This window comes from Athene cunicularia, assembly GCF_003259725.1.
Source record: "Athene cunicularia isolate RWA chromosome 24 unlocalized genomic scaffold, athCun1 chr24_part1, whole genome shotgun sequence".
Taxonomy (NCBI): domain Eukaryota; kingdom Metazoa; phylum Chordata; class Aves; order Strigiformes; family Strigidae; genus Athene; species Athene cunicularia.
This window is the reverse complement of record NW_020799132.1, coordinates 188,166-204,420: the sequence shown is the minus strand read 5'-3', so window position 1 is coordinate 204,420 and position 16,255 is coordinate 188,166. Positions and strand designations below refer to the sequence as shown.

The 16,255-nt window shown below is 40.3% G+C and overlaps 1 protein-coding gene across 1 annotated transcript in view; it reads left to right on the top strand.

Moving 5' to 3' along the window:
• Positions 1-16,255, top strand: part of PKNOX2 (PBX/knotted 1 homeobox 2) — a 40,562-nt gene that overhangs the window by 18,363 nt on the left and 5,944 nt on the right. Inside the window, 5 exon segments of the mRNA XM_026863817.1 lie at positions 1-81; positions 5,025-5,196; positions 8,429-8,617; positions 14,681-14,813; positions 14,907-15,004. Of these exon segments, the coding sequence (XP_026719618.1) occupies positions 1-81; positions 5,025-5,196; positions 8,429-8,617; positions 14,681-14,813; positions 14,907-15,004 (673 nt within the window).

Here is a 16,255-nt window from a genome sequence, read left to right as displayed (position 1 = left end):
GGCGGCCGCCAACGCGCCGGTACCCGCCGCGGCCGGCGACCCCCAGGCGCAGCTGGAGGCCGACAAGCGAGCTGTCTACAGGTGATGCAAGCTAATATCAGTGTGCATTAATTAATTAATGCATTCATTAATGCATTATTTCATTAGTGTGTTAGTTATTGCAATGCATTATTAATGCATTGATCGGCGATGCAGTAATTAACGCACTGGTTAATGCATCGATTCGTTGATGCATTCGTTATTATAATGCATTATTAATCTGCTATTCTAATGCATTAATTAACACACAGGATTGGGGGGATTAGCCATTAGCTCCCTTTTAGCAATAAGAACTATTGATGATAATGCATGGCGGTGGAGCTCCTTCATGGGCCTTGTTTTGCAGCATCTCCCCCCCTCCAATATATTCACTCCCCCAAAGACCCAGATTGACCTTTTGGCTTTTTTCTTTTTTTTTTTTTTTTTTTTGGCAAAACCATGCAATTTTGGTCTGAAAAAACACCCAGAAGGAGTAAAGTCACGCATTAACCTGAAATATGCATCTGTACAGGGTGCGGGCAGCAACAGGCACAGGATGGATGAGTCCCTCCAGTCCCCTTTTTTTGGTCACTTTGAAGATTATAATATATAATATTGTAATGTATGCAGTAATATTATAGTATAATTGCAATAAGTAACAGTATAATTATGTAAATAGTATAATTATAGAAGCAATATGTAATTATTTAAGTGATATGTAATTATTTACAATATTATAATGTATACAGCAATGGTGTAACAATAATGTATAATCTTACAATATAATTAGGATTAAGGTTTAAGGTTACAGATTAGCCCCCCCCCCTCCCCTGTTAATGGCCAGGGCCGCAGGGGGTTGTGAACCAAAAAACTGCAGCTTGGAAGTGAAGGAATTAAAATATTTTGACTCCAAATATTCAAATATGATGAGTCCAAAAGGTCTGGAAAGGCAGATGAAGGCATGGAGTAAACCCACCGTTTTCCCAGGAAAATGCAAAGGATTATTCACAGTGAATCTCAAGATTTTTTCCAATGATGGAAATAGTTTTCTCAAGGCAAAAGAGGTCATTCAAGAAAAAAACCCACCTTTGCTTTGCACTTCTGCAAGGACTTTTACAACATTCATGAGATAACGACAACCAAAAAACCCACGCTTTTTTAACAGCCTTAATTTGAAGGTCAACAAAATGGCAGAAATACCTTTTTGGAGGTATTTCCCACACAGAAAAGTAGGAAAAAATTATTAGCTGGTCCCACATGTGGACTTGGTTGCCCAAACATGGATGCTTGTTTTTGGGTACCAGCCAAAACTACCCCCCAAGTATCTTTTAATCTCTAAAACCACACCTAACCAGCCTTTGCTTGCTGCATGCAAAACCTGAATATTCACCTCTACAACACTTAATATGAATTGTGTGTATGTCATTAGCTATCAAATGCACACAGGGAGGTTTTTAGCCCTCTCAGGGCTGTTCCCTCCACCCAGATCAGTGGATTTTTGTTAATTTTCAATAATTGCACCAAGGCAGAAGGCATCAGCTATAAGCATCGGTCGATCAACCTGGAGGGAAATCACTGGGAGAATGCAATGGGAAATGTAAAAAACGCTGGACAAGTCACCCCACCGGGTTTTATGCTCTAGCAGGAGGTTTATCACCCATAAAAAAAAATAGAAAAAAGAGAAAAAAATTAATTCTCCCCCCTCTCTGCTTGGCATGGGAGCATCTTCGCAGGGACTGGTCCAGCAGCATCACTTCTCTGCTGTGATTTTTTCCCAGCTAAATTATTTTCTTGACTTTATGCAACAGCAGGGCTGGGACTTCCCAACAGATTTCAGTCCAGTAAAGATGATGCTCCTGTGGGAACTGATGCTTAAACCACCCCAGCATCACAAACTGGGTTTTTCCAAGTGGGAAACAGCTAAATTTCTTCACATGAAGTTTTTTTTTTTATTTTGGGGGAGGGGGAAAGGGGCATATTGGAGCAGGGTAAAAAAAAAAATTCATGTTGTGATGTGCCCACAGTGCTGCCAGTTCTTGGGCAGAGCCCTGCTGAAAGTGCAAAATTAGGCCATTAGAGGAATTCATTTCTCTTTATTAGCCTGTGTCGAATCCTTTTTATTAGTGGCTGCAAACGACTGCTCTCCAGCATGAAAATGTCAGGTCCAGTTCAGCCCTTTTATGTGGAGGATTCCCTGAAAAAAAAAAAAAAGAAAAAGTTTTTTTTGCAAAACCATATTCAGCAAAAGCAGATTTTTCCACCCCAAAACTCTCCCTTATGCTATGGGAGTGATTTTCTGCCTCCATAACACTTGTGATGGGGAAATCCTCCTGTTTGCCCACACATCCTCCTTTTCACCCCACAAATATCGTAGGGGGGTGGGATCCTGCTCTCAATTGTCATGCCACAGCCTCCGCCTGCACACCCACCATGGTGGCCGTTCCCTTCCCCTGCCTGTTGTGGTCACGAGAAGGCTGGAAATAGAGAAAACTGCGTATTTCTTCCATACAAAAGGGGAAAAAAATTACAACGGCGATTCAGCATATATCTTGCAGTGGGAACCCAAATTTCATTGCTCCTCCGGCTGCACTTGCCTACAGGCCTTGGTGCTCTCCCTGAACCAGTCCCTGGAGGTTTTGCACCTCCCCCTGTTATTTTATTTTATTTTTTTTTAAAAAATTTATGTTGATTTATGTTACTTTTTGTTTGTTTCTTTTATTTTGGTTTGGATTTTCTTATTTTACTTTAATTTTTATTTATTTTTGTTTAGTTAGTCTGATTAGATTTTGTTTTATTAATTTTGGTTTTTTTATTTTATTTTATTTTATTTTATTTTATTTTATTTTATTTTATTTTATTTTATTTTATTTTATTTTATTTTATTTTATTTTATTTTATTTTATTTTATTTTATTTTATTTTATTTTATTTTATTTTATTTTATTTTATTTTATTTTATTTTATTTTATTTTATTTTATTTTATTTTATTTTATTTTATTTTATTTTATTTTATTTTATTTTATTTTATTTTATTTTATTTTATTTTATTTTATTTTATTTTATTTTATTTTATTTTATTTTATTTTATTTTATTTTATTTTATTTTATTTTATTTTATTTTATTTTATTTTATTTTATTTTATTTTATTTTATTTTATTTTATTTTATTTTATTTTATTTTATTTTATTTTATTTTATTTTATTTTATTTTATTTTATTTTATTTTATTTTATTTTATTTTATTTTATTTTATTTTATTTTATTTTATTTTATTTTATTTTATTTTATTTTATTTTATTTTATTTTATTTTATTTTATTTTATTTTATTTTATTTTATTTTATTTTATTTTATTTTATTTTATTTTATTTTATTTTATTTTATTTTATTTTATTTTATTTTATTTTATTTTATTTTATTTTATTTTATTTTATTTTATTTTATTTTATGTTATTTCCAACTGAAAAGCAAACCACCACCCCCTCAGCCACATGCCTCCCCCTCCTCCTCCCTGCTCCAAGACATTCATGGGGGGTCAATAGCAGCACTGCCTCAATTATTAATACTGCAGAGTGTGGTGTGATGCCAGCAACGGTCTTAATAACCCCTTGGTCAATGCAACCCCTCAAAGCAAATGGGCTACAAATTGCTCAGGGGCTGCAATCCGCATCCCGCCCCCCCAAAAAAAACCCCAACCCATCCTTGGTGTAATTCTGTGCCTTTGCTCCTAATTGAAGGAGCAGCTCTGGAAATGGCAGCAGGTACCTGCCTCTGAGACGCCAGTTCATAAGTCCCAATAATTCAGCCTGCCGCCTGGAATTTGCCTTTCATATCCCTTGGCTAAGCCCCGGCGGGGCTGCCAAAATTATGAAATTATTTCCCCCCCCCTCCCCGTTCTCCACTCCAGCCTCAGCGAATCTTGCATTAAACTGGGATCAGGACAGATTAAACTATAATATGCTGTGGTATTAGCGGCTGCAAATGAAGACTTAGCCGAGGGGTTTAACCCCTTCGCTTGACTCCAGCTTGGAAAAGGCTGGCAGGCAGGAAGTGATTCATAATCATCTTTTGGACCATTTTTTGGAGGTAAAATGGTGGAGCAGATCCTATTGCGCTGGTATAACTGGGGTGATGTGGGAGACCATCCCTGGAGCAGCATTTTGCATTTCTCCTCTGAGAGACGCCATAAAAACATTTTTTAAAAAAAAATTTGTGCAGCTGGAGAGGCTCATTGAGGGTTGTGCTACCTCCTGGTCTTCACCCCCTTCTCCATGTGCTTTGGTGTTGTAGGTATATTGCATCTATTTAGCATCTTCATTAAAGCAAATTTTGGATTTGCAAGAATCACAACCCTGTTTTCTAATCATTAGAGGAATCGTGGATTTGCAAGAAGAATTGCAAATCTTTGTTTTCTAAGAGTCGTCATGTGGTAAGAAAGGAATGGGATTTGACCCATCTTTATGGACAGACATGGATATGCTTGACAGAGGTGCAAAGAGACCTCTTGGTAGAGAAGCAACCCATGACAAGGGTGGCCCAGAGGATACTGCGGGCATGTAAAAATACCAACTCATCCCCACCTGGTGTGTCCAACCGAGAGACATTTTGGGGTAGAATATTACCATCGATGAGTGGGTGCTGATACTGATTCCCAAAATGCAAAGCTACCAGGACAGCAGATGGCTCCAAGACAACCACCCTGAAGCCAAAACCTTTTGTCCATGGCAAAACATTTTGGAAATGCTGGCTTTGGTGCAGTAACGGAAAGCACCAAGACGTTGGGAGAAGCCATTCCCTGGTGAAGAAGATGCTGAATTTTGCAATTTTTAAGCTTTTATTGTTGTTGGAGGTCTAGAGGGAGCACTTCCATCACTGGCTTCGGGAGTGAGGTTTGCACCACAAGGTTTTTGCAAGCTGGGGGGGGGAATGGATGGATGGTGTGGGGTAAAACTGGACGTGGGACCTAAACCAGCGGGGCGTTATGGGGGTCTCCTTTGTCCTCTGCAGGCACCCGCTGTTCCCGCTGCTGACTCTGCTCTTTGAGAAGTGTGAGCAGGCGACACAGGGCTCCGAGTGCATCACCTCGGCCAGCTTTGACGTCGACATCGAGAACTTTGTCCACCAGCAGGAGCAGGAGCACAAGCCCTTCTTCAGCGATGATCCTGAGCTGGACAACCTGGTAGAGGCAGATGGGGCTTGGCAGATGGTTTTTGGGGGGTGGGGAGGAGGTAGGGGGTGAGGAACAAATTATGAAGATCTACCACCTTGAGAAACATCTTTGGGCTCCGTTTGTAGTGTTGGCCATCTTGGCAATGTTCTCCATAGACCTTGTGAGACCTTCTTCAGGTCCTTCTCTAAGACCTTTTCCATAAGATACCCTGTGAGAACAAGTCCCTGCCCAATTTTTCGCCGTTTTTCCACACAAACGCCATGAGGTCAACATATTTACTGGAAACAGCCAAGATTGGTGGCTGGTTTGTGCCCCAAAACTTTCAATCTCTGCAGGAATTACTGCTCTCTGGTGCAACATGCAATAGTGCTTGAGTTCTTGTCTGGCACCATCTTATTTCAAGGGTGACAGACAGCTCTTGTCCTAGAAACAAGGCAAAATAAGAGCTTTTTTCAAAAAGGGTGATGTGTATCAATGGTTTGGGACACTGTGGATCATTTTTGGTGGCTTTCCTGTCATAGCAACCCAAATTTCCTACTGTACCCATTGCTGCTGGAAGGTGCCTCGGAAGACTTCACTTGGGATGGAGCTTTTCTCTTGTGTGGACCTCAGAAAACATCTTCAACTCCCATTATTTTGTTCAGGAAGCTCCACATGTGGTCTCTCTGGCCAGCGTGTGCACCATCTTGGTGTACTCCCAGCGCTCCGCAAGAAAATTTTTAAGGTCAAACGAGGCAATTTTGCCTACCTCTGCTGATGCAAAGCAAAACACCTTTCCAAGGGGTTGGCATGTCCCCTGGGATACGTAGCAGAGGGATTTCCATCCCAGAAAAGAAGCAAAATCGGGCAAATTATAGGCAGCTTTTTCCAAATATTACTGATATTGAAGAGGTGATCTTGTCCAATGACCTGGCATGAAGGGAAGAAGAATGAGCAATTATCATCCAAGTATAAAAACTACCACTTTCCTTAAAAAAAAAAGCAAGGAGCACTTTCAAGATGGATTAAAATACTCCATCCTTTGTGCCTGATTTCAGCTTGTGGAGAGTTTTGCGACATCACAAAATCAAGAGTGGCTTAGCAGTCTGTGGAAAGCCCTCTCTAAAAACTGCAGGCCATGCAAAGCCCCATGTACGGATTTCTAAACCTATTTCACAATGTCTTATAGCCAAGAACAGAAATGGCTCTGGGACGAGCAACCAAAAAAAATCAATACTTTGGATTATTTCAGTTTTGGGATTGAACATGCATCAAATGTTGAGGTGCACCCAAAAAAACATCATCATGTTAAATTACGTACAAATGGGTACAATGATTGGGCAAGAGGGAGATGGAGCCAGCTGAAGCTTAAAATATCTAAAATTTTGGGGAAGGAAAACCTACTTCTACATATATTAAGCTGAAACATCTCCAGCCAAATGGTCAGTGCAGGTAAGGTGACCACAGAGGCTATTTTCACTGGTTTTTTGTTGGTTTCTTTAAAAAACCCCACACCAGTCATCTTTTTTGGACATGTTTTGGAGTAACTCTTGCTGCTGAGGTGAAATCTGGGCGTGGGCAGTTACACTGATCCCATGTATGACCTTGCAGCACTGGGTATGTTCATATTTATACTCATATTCACATATATATATATGTATGTATTTTTGTCCTCTTTCTAGGACATACGTCTATCTATACATTCTATCCAATTCCAAGAACTTTGCCAAAAGCCACCCAAATCACTCAGTGTGGTTGGCCTCCATCCAGACAGATGGTTAATGTGAAGCTGAAGAAGGACCATCCCTATCGGTGGGAAGCACCAACTCAAGGGAATTTTGGATGAAAAAGCCTTGCAGTGTTCAAACTCAACATTTCAACCTGTTCCTGAGCTGACGCTTCTTCCCTATTTGCACTGTCCTTTTTTTTTTGGTGATTTTTTGGGGGGTGTTTTTTTCTTTTAATGCCACCAATTTGCCAGAAATCGGCAATGGCAAAGCAGGGATGAAAAGGCCAGCGGCATTAGCTATCATTAGAATAAGAGTCATGTATTCCTCACCGCCGAGATGCACATAATTAGAAATTAGAAAAAGGTCAGATCTCACCATTATCAACTCAATCAGCTGCCGAGTGCCACACAGTCAATTAATTCAGCATCTGTATTTTTTACAACCCCGCGCACGTACGCCGTCGGACTGTAACTCTTTATCCGGACAGATATACGACGCAGCGGAGCAGGGACATAAAATGAGACCCTAAGCAAATGAGCTGAGATAATTGAGAGATTTATTTTTTATACATATATGTGTCAGGTCTTCTTGCCTTTGCCCTTGAATATTGACTTTCATGGCCGTTGAGCCCTGGGAGGATGCGGAGAGCCGGGGTGCAACGCCTCCACCTTGCGCTTTGCCTGCGCCAACTGCAAAGGAGGAAGAAAAAAGGACAAAAAAAGCAAAAAAGGGAAAAAAAATATTTTCCAGCCACAACCCATCATCCCTGTTGTTTGCCAATCAAAAATTTGCTTTCTCTGTTGTGGAGCTGCCACCTGTTTCTCCCTGGATTTTTCAGGATGTTTCCCAACCATGGCGACTTGTAGTTTGTAAAGATGACCACTAAAATTTGCAAGTTAAAAACACCCTTTGAAATGCAAAGACGCTTTGTTACATAAAACCGGATTTATTGCCCCGGAGTGAATAGCTGAAATTTTATATATTATGCAAGATTTCAAACAGCGGCTGTAAAACTTAAGGTTTCAGCTCAGCAAGAGGAATGTTTTATGTGTAAATTTTTTAACGTTTATGGGATACGTTTTAATGAGGCCCAGGCTTTGCACCGGCAACAGCTTATGGCGGAGTTGCAGCCCCATAATCTTGTTAGAAGTGGCCTCCAGAGAATAACCAAACACTTTTCAACATCCAGGGCTTTGACTTGGACATTTTTGGGCACAGGGAGCAATTCTCATGAAGCCAACGGTAAATTTTGTGAATTTTTGCCTCTTGGGTTTTCAGAGGTATGATTGATGGGGAGGGAAAAGAAACACAGAGATGCAGAGGCACGAGCTCTGGGGTGAGTTTGGGGCAAGAATGTTGATTTTTTTTTTGTCTTTCTTTGGTGTGTTGGGAAAGGAAATGCATTTAATTCTGCTATAGGGATCAGTTCCATGTTAGATTTTGGGTGAAGATATTGATTTGTTTGTTTTTTTTTTTTTATGTGTTGATGAAAAAATAATATTTTAACTTTGCCACTGTGTGCTCTTACGTAGATGGTGAAGGCAATCCAGGTGCTGCGCATCCACCTTCTGGAGCTGGAGAAGGTCAACGAGTTGTGCAAGGACTTCTGCAACCGCTACATCACCTGCCTCAAAACCAAGATGCACAGTGACAACCTACTCAGGAACGACCTGGGGGGGCCCTACTCCCCCAACCCCTCCTCCATCAGCCTTCACCCCCAGGTAACACCTTAAAAATCACCTGTAATCAACATCATTGCACAGTGGCCAGCATCAAGTGGAGCCAAGGTTTGAAGGCTGCTCTGCAGCTCTTGTAGTCACTTGGAAATTCATCAAAACCCATCCCCAATGGAGGAAAATAATTTTTAAAAAACCCGTATCTTGCTCACTTGGTGCAATAAATGATGCTGCAGTGATGGTTTTCTTTTTCACGACCCTTTGTTTGGCAGAACTGCAACACCAAGGTTTGTGTCTCTGCAAAAGGTATTTCTTGAGGACTTCTAAACTCTTATGTTGCAGCAATGAAATGTAAGGGGAAGGAATTGCAGAAGCCATGCAAGCGCATGGGAAAATGGACAAGAAATTTTGTTTTTTCATTAAAAATATTATTTGTTTGTGGGAGGGACAGAAACACCATGATTTTCTGCACTACTTCCTCTCTCCTCGTTTTTGTCTACATTTCAAGGAAGCTCAACAGATTTTATGGTCTCAGATAACCTGTTTTGGCTTCCCTGCTCCTTTTTTTCCCCAGCACATCTTGCAGTTCTCCCCCAGCATGATCAACATGCTCACCTTGACCTTTTATTTTTTTTGCGTAATTTGGGTTTTAGCTGGAAGAAGGAAACATTTAGTGTCTCAAGCACAGTGGGAAAGTAGGAGAGGCCCAGGAAGTGCAGAAATATCAACTGAAATGGCCAAAGCAAGCTGGACCTTGGTGGCTTTTGGAGCAAAATAAGGGATTGTAACTTAGTATTTGGAAACAAAGTTGCCCATGGGTTGGAGTTTTATGTGCATTTACAGTGCAGGGAATAAACATTGGCTGGTTGCATCCCAAAAACGTCCTTGATGCAATATTGTGTGTACTTTGGGGATTTCTCTCGCAGACTTTTTGGGGGGCAAAATGAAATCTGGGGTTGCACAATCCCACCAGAAATAACTGCAGCCAACCCAGGCAGCTCTTGGGGTTCTCCCCAGAAAGAGGCAGGTGGTGTTGGGCTTTTTAGGGCTTTTCAGGGCACTTTTAGGGTGTTGGAAAGAGAAAAAAATGTCATTTTTAGCAGTTCAGCTCCAAGTGCTGCAGACTTTGAAGACCCAAACACGATGCTTCCAGCCCAGCACAGGGAGGAAAAAGCCCCTTGAAAAGTTTTATTTTTTATTTGGGTTTCCTGAAAGCACCAAACCACTTAATCATTGATCTAAAAAAACCCATCCTCTCTCTATTTTCTAATAATCTCTAGAAATGGACTTATTATCCCTTCGCTGCTTTATGGTAGCATTCCTTATGATCAAAATTAGCAAGACACTTGCATAAAAGAGAACAATAATTGCTCAACGAGCATCTCGTTTGTAATTTATTAGTTTCTATTATTGTGTGTCGCTATGGCAACAGCTCGCATCCCGGGTGATGAGAGAGATGTTAGATATGAGCCGACGAAGCTCCCGGTCCCAGCAAATGGAGATGCACGTTTTTTATCAGTAATTTTCATGAAAATAATAAGTGAGGGAGTTAATGAGATGGAAAGCCGTCCTGTGGCTATTGTGATTTTTTTTTTCCTCTTTTCCTTTTTTTTTTTTTTTTTTTAAGTGTTGATCTAATTAGAATGCATCGGTCAGGAAAAGTAATGAGGATTTAGTGCCTCACAAAGAGGTGGGGATCGTATCAGAAAATTAGCACAAGTCTTTGGAAAATAATCAGGCCCATGGAGAGGTACCAAGCGCCTCTGATTCCTGCAAACTCAGAGCTGCTGACATTTCCCTTCCGGGCAAGACTTGAAAGTTGAGAAATTCAAGTGAGGATTAGGAGGCAGTTGCTAAATAGATGGGAACACACCCAGGAAAGACCCAACTGGAGAGGAAACACTCGCTCAATGATGAAGGGATTTTCAGCAAGCAATGGGAGACAAAATATTCAGGATGATAGACCAGAAGGAGCCACTATCTCATCTGGTCATTGGATGAGGATGACAAACCAGTGAGGATACAACAGCAAATTTTTTTTAATTATTCAGCTAAGCAATGTCAAGTGCCTGAGTGCTTTGGCTCATTGAGTATACTTGAGTTTGCATAGATAAGGCTTAAAAAAAAGGGTGGAAATACTCTATATCAACCAGTTGAGTTTTAAGGGCTGGGGATGCTCCAGAGAGTTGAAGAATCAAGGGATCAGTGCTTAAAAAATGGCAAGATGATTTCGCTAACTATTGTCCTATTAATCTCATGCTGATGGCAAGTAAAACAGCTAAGGGGCCACTAATTTAGGACTTTTAAAAAAAATATATATAAATAATGGAAATGTGTTTGTTATCAATGAACGAGATTTCTCAGCAAATAGGTTTTCCCAGAGTTTGGGAGGGACATTGATCATTTTGTGAGATCATTCGTGTGAGAAGATATACCAGGTTAGTCATGAAAGCAAAATGCTTCCAATTTTTGCAAAGTTTTTAGCATGGGATAACCTGCTAAAAAGACCCATGGTTACACAATAACATGGATGTCAACCAAACCTGAGAAAACAACATACGGAGCTGTCAAAATGTTGTCATGGAAGAATCGTGGTGGGATTTCCCTGGTGTATCCAAAGAGGATGGTCCTTGGCTTGGTGTTATTTCTGCTAAGATGAAAAATGCAAGACTCTCTGGAAATGCAAAATACTTGGAGGTGATGGAAAGGTGAGAGAGCACCCAAATAGGTGTTTTGAATGTTGCTGAAATCTTCTCATGTCACCAAATCTAGAGATGACTCCTGGCATTGGCCAAGTTTGGGTGAAAAGTTGTTTTTTTTTCCTGAACCTTCATTACCTTATGGAAATTTTTCTACTCTGTTTTCTCATTTTGTGTTTCACTTTGTTTTGTGGAGGAGTTTTAGTTTCTTTGGCCCGCAAGTTCACCAATCAAGTCCCCTTCTTCAATTTTTCTTGGTTGTTTTCCACTTGGCTTCATCCCTCTTCCTTGGGTCCTCACTGGACCCTAATTTTTAACTCCCTCCCTTTGTCAAAGTGGTTCTCACTGCTCTCCAGTTGACCTTGCTTGGAAGAAAAAACCCACTGCAAAACCAGTCACATTGGGAACCACAGCACTGCCAGGAACATTTAAATTGGATTAAATCTTGCATTTTTCAGCTCTTGTTTTGAGTGAGAATTCAGCAGATTGCCAGACTGGGACAGTCTTTAAACTATGCACAAGCCTGGCTTTCTGTTACTTCAAGCCAACTTTTTTCTCATCTCCATCCATCCATCCATCCATCCATCCATCCATCCATCCACCCACAAAGGAGCATTATGAATCTTCTTTCATGAGTTTGAGTTTAGCCAGCTCTTTCTTGACAAATTCATGAGTTTCTTTTTTCTCAAACTAACCCCAATTTTCTGCATCTTTACCTAAGCACAAATAAATTTCACAAAGTTAGAATGAGACAGAAATTTTTATACTTGTGTACCACCCAAAAATAAACTGCAGTATCATAGATCAACGAGGGGAAGGACATTGGCTCCAGAGCACTGAATTTTAGCACTTATTTATACTTGGGCACTTGCTCTTTGACACTTGCTTTATTGTAAGAAAGGGGTTCTTTTTGTGCAATGCAATACATACCAGGTTTTTTTCTTCATTAAAGTGACTTTTAATTGGAGAAATCTTATTTTGCCATAGAGCAACAGAAGGTCAGTGCCAAGAGGTGGATCTGCAGAGACACCTAGTGATGCATTTTTTACACTCAAGTTTCAAAATTGCCAGAAATATTTCAACTTCTTTGAGGCCTAAAATATTTTCTACTGCAGCAAAATCACAATTGTAATATAATTTGGCTTGGCATTTGCCATCTAAGGCAACTAGTATGCAAAATGTATTTTTTTAAATCTTGGAGATATCTATATTTATTTTAAGGCAGAGCTTCACTTCACTGGGTACCCTTGGTTTCACAGTGCCACTGCAGAAACACTGTGAATTTATTTCATATCTTTTTCTAGTAATTACCAATATTCTGCCTTTTTGGACACCACTGAGCTGGTGTTTTGGGACAGTTTTCCTTTACACCACCAAAAAACAATATGCAATTTTTGTCATCATAAAATGGTGTTGAAAATGACTTTGACCACTAGATCTGGAAACAGGAGTTTCTTGTTCCTATTTTCCAATATCCCAAAGTATTTCTTATCAATACACTTCAAAAAATGGTCTTCTGGATGCCCTTCTTTTGCAGGAATCATGGAAAAACAAGGCAGGAGAGGAAAGCTGGAAGTCTTCAGGCTTGTCTAAATCTCTGGTTACCCCTGGCCATACTTGATTGCTTTCTGAGGTTCATCAAGGACCATGTTTGGTTTTATATGAATCTTTCCAACATGTTTGTTAGCCACATGCTTAGCAAAGCCAAGACTAAGTGCATGCAGAAGTGACTGGTTTTTGCTTTCTTAACACTGAGAAATCCTAATTTTTCAAACAGAAAACCATATCCCCCAAAAGGCTGGAGATGGGGAAGGGATATTAAAAAAAAGTACAAGTATTTTACAATCATACTTGTTTTTTAAAAATTAATTTAGCTATGAAAAGGAATATCTGGGAGGTGAAGCAAAAATTCACAGCAATTGCAGCAAAATTTCCAGATAAATAATAATCAGATCATCAATGGAGAGGACAAATGTAACACGTGGCAGAGGCGTTGGTTGCAATGTTTTTGGCTTAGCATCATGGGAGGGGAAAATGCAGCAAGAGATTTTAATAGCGAAAGCATGCAGGGAAATCAGAGTTTATTCAGACTCATTGCACAGGCAAATGGGTGGTGACTGATGGGGAAAAAGCTGATAGAAGCAGGAATGTAATGGGGAAAAGAGGAGAAAAAGGACCAAAGATGACTTTTTTTTCCCCCAGAAATGGGAAATGCATTGATGTGGATACAGCAGTGCCCTAACTCCCCGCTGAATGATGCACCCACATCAAGTCTTAATGTAAAATTAATTGATTTTTGCATTCAAATTACCATCTCTGTAGTTTTATTGCAAGGAAACGAGGAGCTACAGCTTTTTCTGACCTGGCCATATTTGCATGGTCACCTTTTCCGGTGTTGTTGCATGTCCCTAGTCCAGAGAAATTCTTTCTTCTTCAATCAAGTAATAGGTCTCTTGAAGAAATGCCTCAAAATGAAGGGAAATTGAGTAAGAAGGTGAAAAAATCCCCTTTGCTGGCATTTTGTTCAACAATAGGGAATCAGCTGGACACCAGGGAAGTGACGCAGAATGGGAAAAAGGTTGAAAAGGTTGAAAAGGGGGAAATGAGTGCGGTGTTATTGCCATTACAGCTGGGCTAATTAGAGATACAGTTATCTTGGGCTTATTTTAAAATTATAATTATATAAATATTATTTGCAAAAACCTGCCCATCTGGGAGGCTGTAGTTCACCTCCCTGTATTCCTCCATATCCTCAATTGCGGCACCCTTCCCAAAAGGTTGCATTATATACTCAAATAATCATTCAGTTTGGACTTTTTCCAATTGCTGCTCACGTGTAAGAGCTACTCCAGAGCTGGGGCTGATAATAACATTACAGCTTTTGGCTATAAAATGCCCATTTTTGCAAGAAGTTATCTTAAAGCTGCAATGAGTGATATCAAATGAGGTTGCTATTATTAATTTAATTATTTTACTATTATTCTGGCAAGGGGAAATGGTGGTGCTTGCCCTGGCTTTTAGCAAAAGCTGCATCACCCAGTTCCAGTCAAAGCACCAAAAAAATAGAAATTTATAGAAAGAAGAGGACTGAAGAAATTCCTTCTTGTCTATCATGCTCTTTTTTTTTCTTTCCTTTTTCCTTACGGGAAAGAGTGGCTGCACAAAGAAGGAGAGTTTGGAGAAGACACTAAGATGGCAGCTTTACAAACTGTAAATCCTATTTTTTCCTCTTTTTCTTCTTTGCAATTGCAACAAACTGAAAAATCCCTTTTTCTGCCATTTTGCCTTTTGAATCAGCTAGGGGAAAAAAAAAAAGGTAACGGGGTGAATTTATTGGAGGACGAAAATTAAAACCTTGCACACTCTCACTGTGTTAAAATCCCATGTTTTTAATATTTTTCCCCCACAGGAGATGCTGCAGAGCTCACCCGCGGCGCTGCCGCCCACCTCCAACCCACCCCCGGGCATCGTGGTGCCGGCAGCCGCGCTACCCCCAGGCAACTTGGCCATGAGCGCCAGCAGCGGCTCACCCGCCGTGCCAGGTAGGGACCACGGTGGAGGCTGGTGGTGGTCCTGGGGTGTCTATGTAGAAATTTGGGGTTTGGTACCCCCACGAGCCTTTCTTTTTTCCATAGGTGGAGCCTTGTACCAGCCCGTGACGATGGTGACGTCACAGGGTCAGGTCCTCACCCAAGCCATCGCCCCCGGTGCCCTGCAGATCCCCAATGCCCAGGTAAGACCTTCCCACCTCAAATGTCCATTTTTGCACTGCTATGGCAAGAAAGAAACCCCATTTTCTCGATAAGTTCAGCCCTTGAAGGATCCTACATTTTTAACTAGCAAGAAATATTGATTAAATCCATCTGCCAGGTGCCTTTGGGGTACCTAACAAATGATAGCAATGCTTATAGTATTGCTATATTATATAACAATATTTGAATATTATAATAATAATTAATATATAATGTGTAGTATATGATATATACGTCTATATAATTTATATATATATATATGTGTGTGTGTGTATATATATACAAAAAGGCCATTACATTATGCATCTGGGCTCACTAGCTTTGCCTGTCTGGTATACCACAGTGCTTACGGGAAAGGCTCTTTTTTTTTTCTTGCTTTATGGATTTTGGGATATTTTTTAGCTATTTGCTCTGGGTTTATCCCTTTTTTTTTTCAGTTGTTGCAGTTAACTGGGTTTGCCCCATGTGGCTGCATTCTTGTAATAAGGTGACAGTTTGGGGTAGAAATAAAAACAACTTGCTATCCCCGTTGGCTGCGTTGATCTCTTCCAAACCCGCATTCCCCAGGAATTTGGGCAAAAAAACATTGGTTTCTGCTATCCCGCTTCCCAGGGGAAGATCAGCAAAAATCCCTCAATGCGATTTTTTTTTTTTTCTGAAAAGCCCCAGTTTAATTGCAGGAGCCTCTTAACAAAAAAAAAAAAAAGGCACTTTGGGAAACAAGAAGTCCAAGAACAAGCGGGGTGTCCTGCCCAAACATGCCACCAACATCATGCGCTCATGGCTCTTCCAGCATCTCATGGTGAGCACCGCAGCTGCCAAAACACCCTGCAAAGCTGGGGAAAAAAGCGCAAAAAAACCCCAAACTGAACAAATGGAGATGGTGGTTTGTTTGAATTTATATTCAGAGGCACAAAGTGGTTTTGTTTTTATTTTGGGACTATTTTGGGGATGATTGTTTTCACTGAAGGTGGCCAAAACACTCCCTTAATGCATGAAGAAGCAAACAAAACCAGAGGGGGCAATGGAGGGTTTTTTTCCAGTTAAGAGCTCCAAAACATCATTTTCCACCAAGCTGGGGTATGAAACCTGCCCCACAGGTATGGTTTGTGGCACATCAGCAAGCAGCTGAAATACAGAATTACAAAATCACCACATTTTCAGGGTTGAAAATGTAGGCAAATGGAGGGAGCTCAGAGGATGCAGCTCTAATGCAAGGAGATTGTTCTCCC